General features: G+C 40.6%; 1 protein-coding gene across 1 annotated transcript in view; it reads right to left on the bottom strand.

Annotated features, from left to right (window-relative positions):
- The window catches only part of ZCCHC2 (zinc finger, CCHC domain containing 2), a 55278-nt gene extending 38119 nt beyond the window's left edge, over nt 1–17159 (bottom strand). The window contains exons 1-3 of the mRNA XM_012645290.1: nt 16455–17159; nt 3375–3486; nt 384–460 (exon numbers count right to left, since the gene is read on the bottom strand). Coding sequence (XP_012500744.1) covers nt 384–460; nt 3375–3486; nt 16455–17144 — 879 coding nt within the window. The 5' untranslated portion in view covers nt 17145–17159. The remainder of the gene's footprint in view (nt 1–383; nt 461–3374; nt 3487–16454) is intronic.
- Between the last annotated feature and the right edge of the window lie 73 nt (nt 17160–17232).

Raw genomic sequence — 17232 nt, 5'->3', positions numbered from 1 at the left:
CATCACAGAGAAAGGAGAGGAAGAGAAAAATGCCAGGGAAAACAATGCCAGGAAAGACAATGCCTTTGATCTTGATTTTAAAAATACTGGCACAAAAGCTTTACTTTTACTTTTTAAAGATACATCTTATATCTTAACTGTCTCCCTAAATCTAAGGCTCTTATTTATTTTTAATAAAACAGCCAGAGTAATTTTAATAAGATACAACTTCAAAAATACTTTGCAAACCATGCATTATATACTAAAAACAATACATTGCCTTAATTTAAAACAAGCATATATATAGTTTTTTCCTTTAAATTAGCAAACTTGCTGTAAGTTTTTTCCAAAGATCACTTAACATAGTGTATATGAAGTATCTTTTGTGGCTGAGAATAGCTTACTTTGAAAGTGTACTCCGAATATTTGTCAGCCCTTTTTCTCTGGACTCCTTTCAACATTATCTTCTCAATGTGTACAGCTGAAAGAAAAAACACACACTCTGACTTCTACAAAGACTGGATACATATTTCAGTAACCTGAAGTAACCCTAAAATTTGAAGAATACTTAACAATTAAGCTGATTATTTAATACTTTCATCTTTACTACTGGTTTTAAATCATGAAATTAAAAAAAACACCGGCAGCACAGCAATGTACCCATGTAGTAATTTTTTCTATAGCCATTCAACATGCTGATCACCTAAGTAGTTTCAAGCAATCTGCTAACACCAAAGATTTAAAAAACAATAAAAGGTGCTTGCACTGAAGATATTTTTCTAAATGATAATCTTTAAAATTGTTATTCAGATTACCACGAATATAGCACTTTAGGATCAACTAAAAATCTGGTTTGTTCAATTATCTATACATACTAGGTATAAAGCAGAAAATATCTAGTTTTATTTTTAACATGTGACTGCCACATTAGAAAAAAAAACTTTTCCTGGGGGCCACAGTGTTTTATTATGAAAATAGAATAAAAACTTTGAAAAAAAAATGATCCTTTCTAATTTAATGAAAACTTTGTTATTTTTTAGGCTCCCAAGGTGAAGAGACCTGTGAGTTACACATACTTCACAAGGCCCCGGGTTCAAACCTTGAGTGAGTTAAACACAACTGACATGACAGTTAATGTATTAATCCAAAAATAAATCCTACTCAAAAGTAACATAGCAAGCTGATAAAAATTTCTAACTGGGTATGTAAAAACTGTTTTTCTCAAATGTGACCCTCAATACCATATAATGGTAAATACAAACTGAACACTGTAAGAAACTATGAAGGTTCACTGTAGCAAAATTTTTTACAATTTATTACAGGGAGAAAATAGTGGACATAAATCCTATTAAACTTAAAAACAATTATTCTGAACCGATCAGTTTGTTCATGAGGTAAGCAAACATACAAATCCCCCAACTCCTCATTTTGCACCTTCTTTTATAAAAGTATCACCTTAGTAAATAAATCAAATTGAAAAAGAGCCAATTTGAAAAGAGCTAATCTACTGAGTGTAACGTAAGGACTTAAGGAGACTGTTGCTCAGGGTATAAATAGAAGAAACAGTACTTACATAGTAACGAGCCTGCTAATAATGACTATGACAAAGGTCACAGGGAAGAGGTTAGCCATGTAACTCAACACAGTAGGATGGGTCACACTGTTGGATTCAAGGGAGTAGGGATGGGGAAAAGGGCAGTTTGCTCATTTTTGCCTTAGAGGAAGAAGCAAAAACAGGTGGAGTAGAATATACAAAGTGATGAAAAGTATAGAGGAGGAAATAAGATTGTTAAAGACCATGGAAGGTGGGCAACAAGAAGGTATGAAGCATAAGACACAGAAATATGCAGGGAAACAGACTTTCATACTAGACAAAGGACATACCATACCATCACCATCATTTTGTGCCAACTTTCCAAATATAGAGTATTTGGTGGTCTGCCAATTTCCCCTTTTGGGCCAGAAATGTTGACGACAGAAATGAAAGAAAAATCTCAGAAGCCAGGCGAGAAACCTGTACCTCAGTGCAACAGTACAAAGGCCAAAGTGGGATGGGAGGGTCTGCTGTTTCCAAAAGCTGTTACATTAAATTATTTAAAGGATGAGGCTATTAAGGAAAAACCTTTTGAACTAATCTATGTTCAGAAAAAATAAACCAGCTCTACTTCTGCAAATCACTGGGCCTAAGAGTGGGGATCTTGGGGTTTTTTGGGTCAGATCCCAGTTTAGCTTAGCAGAAAGGCATCACAGGATACAGGAACACGGCTGCAGCTTCAGCTTTGATTTCAAGTTATATCTAGTCTGGTCTACCAGAATCAAGACAAGATGAGAGAGTGCATGGCGAGGGATGGCTGAGCTTGGGAGTGCCTCCAACTCCCATAAATTAAAACTAAAAAGCATGTATTACATACACCTTTTAAAAAGTTAGGAATGTAAGAAAAATCATCTACAGTACCACCTTACAGTTAACTGTTAGCATTTTGATACAATCTTTATGTTCTTCTAAAATATTTTTATAAAACAAAAGGGACCTTCATTGTAAAACCAAACTCTGCCATAGGTTACGCATGTGTCCAGTGAGCTCAGGTGAAGTAGTCTACGATTAGAGTAGTTTAGTTGGAGACACAGGAGTACCGTGATAGTCTTGAACTGAAGTGGTCACTATGTAAACTTCAACAGTAAACAGACCTATTTTTCCTCTGTGAGGAAAAATGTATTAAACAAAAAAGATTATTATTGGGACTAAACGGAGACATAATTTCGAAATTGTTATAACTGAGTGTGATGCTTATCAAATATCTTTGGCTCTTCTAAAGCCTAGATGGCAGTCTACATTTTCCATTTCAATTCTTCTCCCAACACGGGTTAATGGATTCTCCAAATGAAAAGAGAAGAGACTATCCAAACTTGTTTCTTTTCAGATGGCAATGATCTTTCATTCCCCTATGACGACCCCCTTAAAAACTGTATTGCAGGAAGAATGGATTTGTAAGGAATTTATTTACTCTTACAGTGAACTTCTGTGAAATTTACTTTTTCAGTAGACACTGAGCTCATTCAACAGATAAAGCACTATTCTAAATACTTCCGGAATAAGATAAGGTCTTTGCCCTCTAGAAGTATGCATACAACCAAGTTAAAGATACAGCCAAGAAAACCAACTACAAAAGGCAGACCAAATGAGTGCATGCTACGACAAGCCCAGGGCTACGGAGCAGGAGTCCAGAATGCAGATGGGCAAAACTGGGAGGACTGGCTTTTGAGCAAAACCTTGGACCGCCAGCAGAATTACTCTACTCCAAAAACGGGAGTGAAGTTAAGAGTTAATCAGTATAAATAGTACCCTACAATCTTATGATGCATTAATGCTTTAAGTTTTAAAAAATACAGCATACCTTCTCGCTGAGCCCTATGAGGGGCCACAGTAAGTCCATCCTGAGGTATTGGGGCTTGTTCTGTTAAACTGGTCTCATTACTTTGCACATAATCACCATGAGCAGAGTCGTTCTAGAGGAGAAAGAGAGGGACATGTTAATCTACACCACAGATTAAGAGTAATGAATCCCATAAAAATAAGCCAGACTCAAGTCTTCCAGTTTTAATAAACAACCATTTTAGTGGCAATTTTTAGAGATCAAACAGGTGACGGCACACAAAGTGCAGAAAGGCACAAAATGTCAGAGCAGCAAATAAAAGAGGAATCATCAATATTTTTATTCAACAGTAATACTCTATTATTCACTGTCCCAGTTTTCTTGGGAGATAAAAAATTGCACATAATTATTCAGAGTTGCCAATGATGTCAATTCTGTGCTATAATGAACCAGAATCAAAAGAACATATATAATAAATGGTACCCTTTACACTAACCCACCACACGTAAGGACGTTTGTATTTTTTATATTAATCATTACACAATTTTTACATTGGTTTTAGTGACAGTGTAAAAATATTCTGTGTTAGGAAAAAGTTTTACAAAAGATATCATCAATACATGCCAAATTTTTCTAAACAAGAATGTGTATGGACAGTGAGTTTAAAGTTAAGTAATCTAACAGCAACTGGTGCTCTAAACCGAACTAAGTTTGCCCAGCCAATCCACTAGTGAACTGGAGTGAGCTGGACTCCCAGATCTGCTGCTTGGAGTAATAAAGGTCTTGCCAGACTTACACACAGATCTCCAGAAGTCAAGCACTGTCACATATGAACTGTAACTGCAACATGCTGGTCAAGGCAAAAAATAAAACAGCCTAATGTCACCTTTCTATCACAATTCACACCTTATCCCCCTTCATGTTCGGAATCTGAAAACGTAACAAAATCAGCTCAGTTTCAAGAACCAATTAAAATTTTACAAACCTGCAATAAATATATTGATTGTTTTAATTGTGTAAAGAAATGAGGCAAACAGAAGATCCTAAATTACCCAAGAATCTCAATCTAAAAATACTTTGTTGTGCTGTCTGACAATGAGTACGGGTTACCATTGACAGCTTTACTCTGAGAACAAAGCACCACATTAGACACTCTCCGGAGCTACAAGCTTCAGCCTTGTTCTCTGTCTTCCTCTAGACAGTCAAGAAAATAAAGATGTCTACATAGGGGAGGCACAGGTCCGTTCAGTCAACATGCAAATTTTCAAACATTTAGCACGATGGCATTTACTAATTTTTGATATTAGTGATTTTTAAATATACGGATACAATTTTTTTTAATAAAATCATGTATATCCTAACTCAGACGAGATAAACTTTTATTACAAAGTAGTAAAACCACATTTGCCTAGGAGAGATTTTGCTTCTCAAAAATTTAACATTGCTGTAAATACTTCAAAAATCAAGAAATAAATCACTCCAATCTTTTCAAATAGCTGTGTCAACTGGAAGAAGTTTAATTGAATGGGTCAACCATTTCTTATAGGGGAATATTTTTCTTTGATACTCATACGTGGTTCATAAATTTAAAATAAAACTTTCAAGTATAAATAAATACAAAATGTGCAAAAAACAAGTCTGGTTTTTTGTTTTTTTTTTTTTTTGAGACAGAGTCTCACTCTGTTGTCCGGGCCAGAGTGCTGTGGGGTCAGCCTAGCTCACAGCAACCTCAAACTCCTGGGCTCAAGTGAGCCTCCTGCCTCGGCCTCCCAAGTAGCTGGGACTACAGGCATGCGCCACCATGCCCAGCTAATTTTTTCTATACATATATTTTTAGTTGTCCAAATAATTTCTTTCTATTTTTACTAGAGACGGGGTCTCACTCTTGCTCAGGCTGCTCTCGAACTCCTGACCTTGAGCGATCCACCCGCTTCGGCCTCCCAGAGTGCTAGGATTACAGGCGTGAGCCACTGCGCCCGGCCTAGAGTTTTCATTAGTGAAATGCAAATCAAAATGTGATACCACTTCGCGCCTATTAGGATGGCCATTATCAAAAACAGAAAAGAAGTGTTAGCAAGAAAGTGAAGATGGAACCCTTGTGCATTGATGGCGGGAATGTAAAACGGTGCAGTCAATGTGGAAGACAGTATGGCAGTTCCTCAAAAATTTAAACAGAGAATTACTGTATGACCCAGCCATTACACTTCTACGTATATATTCAAAAGAACTGAAAACAGAGACTTGAATACCAATGTTCCTAGCAGCATTATTTGCAATAGCCACAAGGTGGAAACAACTAAAAAGTCCATCAACAAATGAACAAAACGTGGTATATACATACAGTTGTATATTATTCAGCCTCAAAAAAGAATGAAATCCTGATACATGATTTGGATGAATCTTGACAGTATATTAAGTGAAATAAGCCAGACACAAAAGGACAAATGGCGTATGATTCCACATATGAGTTACCTAGAGTAGTCAAATTCATAAACAAAGTAGAGGCCGGGCGCGGTGGCTCACGCCTATAAGCCTAGCTCTCTGGGAGGCCGAGGCGGGCAGATTGTTTGAGCTCAGGAGTTCGACACCAGCCTGAGCAAGAGCGAGACCCCGTCTCTACTAAAAAAAAAATAGAAAGAAATTAATTGGACAACTAAAAATATATAGAAAAAGCTAGCCGGGCATGGTGGTGCATGCCTGTAGTCCCAGCTACTCGGGAGGCTGAGGCAGGAGGATCTCTTGGGCCCAGCAGTTTGAGGTTGCTGTGAGCTAGGCTGATGCCATGGCACTCACTCTAGCCAGGGCAACAGAGTGAGACTCTGTCTCAAAAAAAAAAAAAGAGATCTGAGAACTGCTGGTTTAATGAAATTGTATAGATAGGAATTACACCAACTTTTTCTATTTAGTTCGGATTCCAACGAAAATGTAGTACAGATGATGCACCAGAGTCAGCATTTTACAAAGAATAGTTAGAAGAAAAAGTCAGGACCATGTGAAAAGTGGAGAATTTTTCTCTGCTTGGATCAAGACAGTTTAAAAATTCTAAGACTGCAAAAACATGAACAAGCACACAAAGAACCTTAGCATGCATGTGCCGGCTTCTCCTTTTTTAACTTCCATGAGGTACAGCTTTCTCTGTCCCATGGCTCGTGTCCTTTAAAAGTTACTGGTTAGCACAGATCCATGCATAACGTGTGATTCGGGTGGTCTAGAGAGTTTTGCCAGAGATCCCTCAGATCTAACTTTCATGCACTGGGATCCATCACAATTACATACTTGAGATTTCTTAAATGTGGGAACCTTGTGAAATACTCAAGTGCCTGGACAGTCCTAAAAAAACCTTTGTGTGAAAATATACCATTATATTATAATAAAGGTCACACTTACCTCATTCTATTTTGTTAACAAAGGTCAAACTGTAGATGGAGTTTATTTCAACTCATCTAACAATATTGTATGGTTCCACTAGTTCCTTGATGTAGACTATAAATTTAAAAAATGCCAAGACATTCTCAATATAAAAACAAGCAGTAAGAGTTTCTTAGCTTTTTCTTTAAACTAAATTTACCAACTTCTTTCGAAGTTTTCACACTTGTCAAATGAGACCCAGAAAATTAACATTGGTTTATAACAACATTCTATTAAGCTTCTGTGGTAAAGATAGCTAAAAATTCTTTGATATTCTTCCCACTGAAAGATGGAAACTAATTCCCTACCCAGTGGATCTGGGCTGGCTTTAGACTGTGAAGGGAGTGATGTGCCGCTGAGATTAGGTCCTAAGATGCCTCAGCCTGGGCCTCCTGGACACCTGGGCCACCACATACGAAGTGCAGCTCTCCTCCAAGCGGCTACTCTTAAGAGACCACATAGAGAGAGGAGAGGGGTCCAGAGAGGCCTTCCAAGCCCCAGCTGCGTCTCCAGACACCCTAGAGCAGAGACAAGCTCTTTCGTGATTGTTATCTGCCTAAATTCCTCACCCACAAAACTGTGAGAGATGGTAATTAAAAAGGTCAACCAGCCTGAGCAAGAGCGAGACCCTGTCTCTACTAAAAATAGAAAGAAATTAATTGGACAACTAAAAATATACAGAAAAAATTAGTCAGGCATGGTGGTGCATGCCTGTAGTCCCAGCTACTTGGGAGGCTGAGGCAGGAGGATCTCTTGAGCCTAGGAGTTTGAGGTTGCTGTGAGCTAGCCTGACGCCACGGCACTCTAGCCCGGGCAACACAGTGAGACTCTTGTCTCAAAAAAAAAAACAAAAAACTCTCTTCACGGCCCAGCTTGGTGGCTCATGCCTATAAATCCCAGCACTTTACAAAGAGGCTAAGGTGGGATGATCACCTGAGGCCAAGGAGTTTGAGAGCAGCTTGGGCAACATAGTGAGACCCTGTCTCTACAAAAAATAAAAAAATTAGCCAGGTGTGGTGGCATGTGCCTGTAGTCCCAGCTATCTAGGAGGCTAGGCAGGAGGATTGCTTGAATCCTTGAAGTTACAGTGAGCTATGATTGCCAGTGCACTCCAGCCTGGGCCACAGAGCAAGACCCTGTCTCTAAAAGAGAAAAAAACCCTCTCTCCATGCTTCCGTTATTTCAACCTAAATAGTACCATCTGTTAGTTGATAGGTGGACTGGTGAAAAATACATACTCTGTACTGGATCACAAAATGACAATGGTATAGGATCCAGAGAAGGGCTTCCACAGTTTACAGTAGGGTTCTTGCTCCTATGAGAATCTAACGCTGCTGCTGATCTGACAGGAGGCGGAGCTTATGCCAGTGAAGCCACCAATGGGGAGTGGCTGTAAATACAGATGAAGCTTCATTTGCTGGCCACTCACCTCCTGCTGTGTGGCCTGGTTCCTAACAGTAGGAACCAACCAGTACCAGTTGGTGGCCTGGGGGTTGGGGACTGTAGCCTTACAGGACCCACTACTGAATTTCAATCATTTGATATCCAAAACAAAAATCAATTATACTTCAGGAAATTATCCCAATTTAGACATTCCTAACAAGACACACAAACAGTCCATGATATTTACATTACAGAATGCTCACTTCAGTGACCAAAGTACGTTTTTAACTTTCTAATCACAAGCAAGGTAGTATCCCAACTCTATAGCTGACTCATACCGTCCCTCAAGTAAATTATAAATTGAGATCAAACACTAGAGACTCACTAGAGTCAATTAACCAAACAATAATAGTTTGTAATATGATTTTTCCATTCTATTGAAACATCATTGCTAGGTTTGCACCAATTTATGCACCCACTACATAAAAGTATAATTAACTTAGAGAATAGTCTTATTTTGAGAGAGTATTTAATAAGCACAACTATTCAGCACACACCCATTGAAGATTCAGTTCAAAACTATATTATTGGTTCCACACTTTTTATCTAAAGAAACAATTCCTTTTATTATTTCGACAATTGTGCCTATCCTATATAGCTGCAAATATTTTTATGTAGTACATATCTGGTAAGTATAATTCAAAATAAGACAAAATCACTGCCTGAAACCAATACGATATATTGCTTTAAGACTAAGTGTATTTTTCAAAGCTGCATTTGAAAAGCCTAAGCACAGGAAATTATGACTGAGCAATTATGACACATGCAATGTTGACAAAAAAAATGAGGCACAATGCCAGAGGCTTTGGGGAACTTAAAATCTAGTAGAGAGGGTCAACTTTAAGTGTTAATAATACCAAGAAGCACAGAAGTTCCAAAATTATAATATACAAAATTATAATATACATGCTACTTCAATTCAGCAGCTGCAAAGAATCTTTTATAATAAGACTGCCACAAGGACAATTCCAGAGAACATTATGCAAGAGGTGATGGCATGAGCATAGCCTTGAATGAAAGGCAGGATACGTGAAGAATGAGTGGGCAAGAGAGATTTTGAGTCCAAAGACCTAATAGAGGTCAGGGTCCATTGGTCACTGAAATAAAGTGTAATATGATTAAACATTGCTTTAAAAATATGTATCTGGCAGTAGTATCCAAAAGATAAGACGTGAAAAGGCTGAAAGCAGGGCAATCAGTTAGGCTACTGTAAAAGTCTAAGCATAAAGTCCCAAAAGAGAATGGTGTCAGGCAAGGATAAGGAAAGGGTGGATTCAGGTTATGATGAGAGATGATGACTAAGGTTATCAAGCAAATTATGGTGACCAGAGTATACTGGTACCACTGAGAGAACCGAGGAGTATGGAACTTTAAAAAAAAACAAAAAACAAAACAAAAAGAAAAACAATGATAAATTCTTTTTATACAGATTAACTTTAAAGTGACAGCTGACATTCAGAGTGAGATACATATTATAGGCACACACAAATTTTCACTGGCTCCCACTGCAACCTGCTGACAACTTATTCCTTTAATATGACCTTCAAGGCCCTATATGTAACCCAACCCCTACTATCTCTCTAAATGTCATTTCTATTCATCCACTGCAACCGAATTGTGCTAATCACTCTCCGAATAATACATATAGCGTGCTGTTGTTTACCAAGCATTTTCACGTATGTTATCACATTCACACAACAGTTAAATGAAGTAGATGGGAGTGATATCCCTATTTTATACTGGGCACTCTGGAGCTTGGAAAGACTAAATAACTTGCCAAAATGACCTTTTCAAAATCTAAATCTGACCTCAAATAAATTACTTCTTGAATGAGCATAAAACACTTCTAATGCGCTAAGACATTTAGAAAGGAATTAAAGGTCAAATGTTCCCTGGAGCATAGGAAGAACAGAAGGAAACGGACTACCTCCAGCCCAGCCACCTGTAACATAAACACCTGATTAGGCACTTCCCTTCTAGATTGACTGTTTACATAGATAGGAACCAAAAAAAGTTAGTGGATGAATGAGGCTTTTGTGACAAAGAATTCTCTGTAAGTAAAAGAAGTACTGTTACACACAGTCCTTCATAACAAAAAACATAGTCAATAAAATTAAAGTTCAGTCTGCTTTGAGAGTAGTAGTGTGGGCGTTTTTGTTTCTCTCTTTTTAAATTTTAGCTTAACATTTCTCAAGGAAAAACAAATATATTAAATAAGCTAAAAAAATTAGCCAATTTAATAGCTTTTATTAAAAAAGACATTAAAATGTTCCCTAATTATCCATGGATTCCAGTCTGTGCTCTGAACTAACAAAGAATTACGGCACTTAAAACTGCAAAATAGCTTGAAATTATAGAAGTTTTCTGGCTAAATGTGAAAAATGGATAAATTTAAGTAGATTTTAAAGTTGCAAGGAGTTAATGATAATCTAAATTCAAAATATGTATTTTCTCTATTATCCCTAAATCCAACATGGGAAAAATATGTATTTTAATAACTTGTCACCCAGAGAACATCATCCTTTAGGTTTACCTGTAGCATACCAGATCTTTATAATTAAGTACTAATAAAAATATAACTGTTCCAAGTAAATGTGTTTCAAATACCACCTCTTCAATTATGCATCCTTCCTGAACATCAATCTATTTACAGGTATGGTAACAGAAAATACAAAAAGTACTCCACTGTAAGAATTTGTATTATGTGAAAAAAAGAAAACACATTCCCAAAAACAGTCTGGACGTTGTATCTTAGAGGGGAAGAAAAATGCATTGAGAACTATTCTGAGAGAATTCATGCTCAAGACAGTATGTGAATTACTGTCCATCTTATCTCATTAATTCAATCACCACAACCTCAAAAGGAAGTTATTATCCCCATTTTACAGATAAGATTGACATTCAGGGATTTAAATGCCCTGCTTCACATCATTGGGCTACTGACAGGGCTGGAACTTAAGCCTCCCAGTCTAGTGCTCTACTAAACATGGCTATCATTCTTCAAGGCCTTTTGATGGCCTCTACCACACACTTTCTTGTCCCCTTCTCACGAAGAAAATCAAAAAGCATAAAGAAAAATGTGTATAGAAAGATTATATATATATATATATATATATATATATATATGCGCAGTTGGTCCTCAGTATCCATGGGTGATTGGTTCCAGGACCTCCCTCATACACCCCAAAATCCAAGGAAGCTAAAGTCCCTGATATAAAATGACGGAGTATTTGCATATAACCTGTGTACATTCTTCTGTATACTTTAAATATCTCTAGATTACTTATGATACCTAATAAAATGTAAATGCTATGTTATACTGTACTGTTTAGGGAATGTTGACAAAAAAGTCTCTATGTTCATTCAGTACAATTTTTTTTCAAATATTTTTGATACAAGGTTGATTGAATTCATGGATGCAGAACCCACGGACACAGAGGGCAGACTGTATGTACAGACACAGATAGATTTTAGTTAACTTGAGGAAAAGAACGTGTTTCCTCTCCACATCCAACACCCACTCCCCTCTTCCTGAATGAGACTTTTTCCAAGTTCTTACCTGAGAAAATCACTGCTCAGAAAAATGTAACTGGGGAAGGATACTCAATATTTTAGTGATTATATGCTACTAACACAATCACTACTTAACTCTGGTAGTCTAAAAAGCCTCTTCCAAAAGGCTTTTATAACTGAATTTTTACTTTTTGCTGCAGCCAGACCAACCTAAAATTTCCCAAGAAAGACTGCACTCTCAATCTGTGAGATGCTGTAACCACTCCTATACCACCACCTTCCACTCAAGGCTGAACTTGTACCCATAATTGCTAACATTTATTGAAGACTATGCGCCAGGCACTTATTCTGTGAGTACTCCGTCACTAAACTCTAACACTCCCAACAAGGTATAAGTACTGTTATTATGCCTGACTTTTAAGTGAGGAAAGCCTCAGGCAGCACCCACTGCCCAATGACACTATTCACTTTAAAATATCAACTATCCCAACAAATTAAATAAACATATTTATTATCAGTGAGCATTAGAAATGTTCTTTTTAAAAGTCATTTTTTAAAAGCATCTTTTTAGTGCCTAATACAAGAACAACTGAAATCCTGACAACCAATCTTTTCCCTCTCATTTAAGTCAGCTGCTCTCTCACTAGGATTCTGGCTGCCACATACACATTCAAGTTATCTTGAAATAGCATCACTTATGTTAAAACTCCTTGAAAATACCATCAATACATTATCTGTATTTGAAAATGAGTCAAAGTATTTGGTCTACCAAGTACAATATAGCTAACTAACCTAAGCTATGAAACAGTAACAATTTTACAAGGTTTCTTTTCCTTTTTTTTTTTTTTTTTTTTTTTTTTTTTTACTAACAACTAATTTTAATAAGGACCTGGCCACTTCATTTTTGTGAGTTCAAATGGTACTGAGTTCAAATATGTTTTGAGAGTTCAAATGACACTGTAAGACACAAGATAACTGTGTGTCTTAATATGAAAAGTTTACATTTTATTTCATTCAAATATTACTATTTGACAAGGAACTAAACTCTGAGGATCCTGAAAACACAAATAAAACAACAGAGAATGGCCATACCAACAATATAAACCACTAATCACTACTATGATAGTCTATGCATTTTTTTGCTTCTTACACCTTTGTGTTGCTAGTTGGGGGTTAAACCTCCAAAATTAGAATATCCATTTTCATGAACAGTTAAAAAATGTCTTTAGGCCTGCAAACATAGGAAGCTTGCCTGCCTTGCTTCTAGCCTCTTCAATGAAACAGCAACAAAACTAGCATCACTTAAAAATACTTCTGCAGGTTTTTTGTTGCTAATGCACAATTTATAGTTTGGTTTCCTAATAATAAGAAAAGACCCATTTTTAAAACCTGGTGTTTTCGGCCATGTATGCTATATATGTAGTCTGTAACTCTGTAACACACAGCTACATCAATCATTTCCTAGGACACTGTTAATGAGTGCTTTCACTTACTGTCCTATTTGTTGAATTATATGCAAGTTACTGGTAGTTCCTGTGAGATTTATGCACAAGCCCCCTAAAAGGAATGCCAACATTCAAGCTGTAACTCAATTTAACATTTATTATAAAATCATCCAAATCACAAAGAAAAACTCTGGAAATATTACTTTTAAAAGAAAAAACATACCTGTTGAATCTTCCTTTGTTTTTCCAACGTGACCTAATAAGTATTATTTTAGTGGCAATTTGTGGACCTGTCACTTCAACTATTAACATTAACTATAGTACATCACTAATAGGTGTTGCACCCGGTCAACTTCAAGACATATAATTAATGTAAAATTGGCATTTAAGCACATGTTCTACCTGTAAACGTCATTAGTTTAATTTTCTTTTCCCTAAGAGGCTGATTCCTATTAGGCATTGGATAAGTCTTGCGAAAGCCAGCAACACTATTCTCGGCTAGTATACTCTTGTTTTAATAGAAAAGAAAATTATTCACATTATTCATTTAATATGGATGAAAATACGAGGGAGCACCACAAAGCTTCATTTAGACAGCAGCAAGAAAAAGAATGATTCCCAAGCAATTAAAAAGTTGCATACTGGATCTAAAAGGTTACTTCCGGGTCAATAAAATGCAGCCACGCGAATTTCCCCTTTCCCGGGGTTGTCGTCACGGCCACGCACCCCCAAAATGCACAATCCACGTGGTTCTCGGCTCTGGCACTAACTCTCCAACGCCAGCCCGGCGCCCTAGCCTCCTCCCGCTGAAGCTCAGAGGGCGCCCTCCGGGGGCGGGGCCGGCGCGCCAGTCACGTGGGCGGCGAGCGTGGCCGCCATCTTGCAGGGCGGCGGAGGGGAGGAGCCCCGCGGGACCGGCCCCAAATCGCCGTCTGCTCGACCGCGGCAGCGCGTGACCACGGGGGCTTTGAGGCGGGTCGCGTCGCCTCCACGCGAGGGACGCGCGAGCTCTGGGCTCCTTCCTGGAGACTCGGAGGTGGGCACTCCCTCCCCGGATGCACCTCAGCGGCGGAAGGCCGAGGAACTTGGACTGCAGAGAATCAGGATTTAAATCAGCCCACCCGCATCGGCCTCTGGACTGACAGCCCGGAAGCAACCAGACCCGCTAAACTGTCTTCAAGGCCAGAACAAGCCACACCTGGGGACTCAAAGGCCCCTCTAATCAGCAGAAAATACGGGGTCATAACAATTTAATGCGACGTAAATGTTATGGTAACCCTAAACTACTACTGGAGAAAAAAGTTCCCCACACCAAGTGTCTAGAAATAGCCTTCAGTGTCACCTGTAGTATACGTACCCCCTATGACTTATTTCCCTACTTCGATAGATGGCCACAGCACAGGGCACTTCCTGAGAAGTAATGACGTGCTGAAATTAATGGCAAGATGCCCAACCTCACTCTGTCCACTCCTCCCAGCACTCACTGTTGGCCACAAAAGGCCACGCACTGCAGTCAAGATAAAAATCTCATTGCTCTGGTTTGCACGCATCCCTCCCCTTCGTCTAGCTGCCTTTCAACACTCCCATTAAAAGCAAAATTTACAAAAAGAAAAAGGAAAAAAGACTCCCAGCAGTTAAAAGCAGAAATTGGGTATCCTCGTTGGAATAGTATGAATGGAATGATATAAGCTGTTCCATTGTGGGACATTTCCTTTAGACCTACAATTTAAGATTACCTTTATAATATATGCTATTATAAGAACATTTAAAAAATATTTAAGCATTGTTCCTGAATTTGTGCTTTCTTCTCTCGATTAATGGCTGTGCAGCATACAGGACTTGTGGGAAATATTTTAATGAGTAGGCTGAAGGGTGGAAAGGGCTTTTACCATCACTCCACACACTTACATGCTAATAGTAAATAGGTACTGGAACATAATAAAATTTTAAACTAAGAAAATGCTGGGTACTAGCATTACATCTGAGTTCGATAAAACACGTCCTGAAACATAAGACTCTTCACGGAAGCCTCGTTTTAAAAAGAAGGTTTCAGCCCAGATTATCTCTTAATTCCTTCCAGCCCCCAAATTCCTTGATTCCATGGTGAGTCCACACAGTCATTAGTGAAATACAATGCCCGATTTTCGTTCTAGTACTGAATCACAGCAGATATGCAAGCTGAATTAACTTTCAAGAAAGGAGGGGGGAAATCCCCTTTTCCACTATATCGTCCTGGAGATCACCAAAATTGAAAAGCATGGAATCCAAATCAATACCTTTCAAAAGACTGTGATCCATAAAAATAATCTCTTATTGTACATAGTTTTAACTCTAACCGAACCCTACTCCACCTCCTCCATTAAGAAGTTCTCCTCAAAGACTTTATTGGACCTAAATTATTAAACTGCTTTCATGGCTGTATAAAAATTTATCTTTAACGTTTGCGACAAGTGGCTCATCTGGATTCTCATCTACTACATCTTGGTGTTTAAATAACTCTTTTAGACAACATTAATGTATAAAGGCCCAACAAATATCCCGGACCCAAATCCGCAGGCACGAATCGAGCCCGTTAGAAAGCTGAGTATGTCGGAGGTAAAGAGCACAGCCAGGCCGCCCTAGGAGAGGGCTCTTTACCCAGACAACCTGCGTTGCTACTTAGCCCAGTCAAGTTGCAAGTCGCCACATCAGATTTCTTCTGGGAACACCCACCTCTCTCAGCAGGGGCCCAAAGACCTATACGACCCCTTTCAACTCAGGCACACACTGAGCAAAAAAGTCCTTCTGAGCCAAAGACTAGGGCAGCACGCCGGGAGCGCATGTTTAGGACACCTCAGGAGAAGGCAGGGCTCTGCGACGTGTAAGCAGAGCGCGGGTCGGCCAGAAAGGGACGGCGCTGCCCGAGGCTTGACTGCGTCTAACAGACAGGTTCCTCTAGCGCTTCGCTTTCCCCCCGCAACTAGTGCTGAGAGATGCTCAAAGCCAAAAATGTCCCGAGACGCTTCATCCAAGAGGAACCCCGGGCTGGGAGCTCCATGCCACGGAAGAGACTTCTAGAGCATTCTGTTATGGCGGGTGGCTGCGTGTGCATGGGGTGGGGGGGTGGGGGAATGGAACTGAGCGGCCCAGCAAAACGAAGAAGAGTACTCCTGGCTTGGAGCCGCGGCGGGTGGGGGGATTCCGAGCCACCTGCGCTGGGCTGGGGCTCGGTCAAGGGGCGTCCGAGAGCGAGACCGCGGAGCCCACTGGGACGGTGACCGCACCGAGTCCTGCGAGGCTCCGCGCGCCTTACCTGGGCCCTGGAGCCGGCAAACTTGCAGGGCTGCACCTCCACCTCTGCGTCCTCGGGGCCCCCGCGGAGCGCGGTGCGGAGCCTCTCCAGGTGCTCCCTCAGGGTGACCCGCTGGTGGAAGGAGAAAGCCGGGTGCAGCGAGGCCATGGTGAAGAGCAGCAGCAGTTCCTCTTGGGCCCTGAAGCCGAGTCCGCCACCGGCCCGAGGCTCGGCGCCGCTGCCTTCCGGGCCGGAGCAGTCCTTCTCGGCGTCCTGCTCGCCGTCGCCGTCCTCGCCTTCCGCGCAGCCCCGCGAGCCCTCGCCCCGGGCCGCGCGCAGGCTTTTGAGCACCGAGTCCACCTGGGGCAGGAGGCGGTGCAGGCGGCCGGCGGCCTCTCGGTTCTCCGAGCCCAGCAACGCCAGGTAGACGATGAGGCGCGAGCGCACAGCGGGCTCTCGGAAGTCGGCCAGCGGCCCTGGGTCCGAGAGGCCGTTGGCCTTGGCCTCCGAGTCGCGCAGGTAATGGTAGTCCTTGCGCGCCAGGTCCTCCAGGCACGAGCCGAGGAAGCGCAGCTCCAGCGGGTTGCACAGGTCCAGGAGCCCACACATGAATTCCAGGCGCTGCGCCGAGCCCAGCACCAGCCCGAACCACTCATACACCCGCTCCTGCTCCCGCAGCGCCGCCGAGGGCCCCCCGCCACCGCCCGGCATGCCCGCCCCCGCCGCCGCTCCGCCAGCAACAGGCGGCCCGAGCCCCCGGGGTGGCGGCGGCGGCGGCGGCTGGGGGCCCCGCGGCGGG

This window comes from Propithecus coquereli, unplaced genomic scaffold (assembly GCF_000956105.1).
Source record: "Propithecus coquereli isolate 6110/MARCELLA unplaced genomic scaffold, Pcoq_1.0 Scaffold229, whole genome shotgun sequence".
Taxonomy (NCBI): Eukaryota; Metazoa; Chordata; class Mammalia; order Primates; family Indriidae; genus Propithecus; species Propithecus coquereli.
This window is presented reverse-complemented; position numbering and strand designations above follow the sequence as displayed.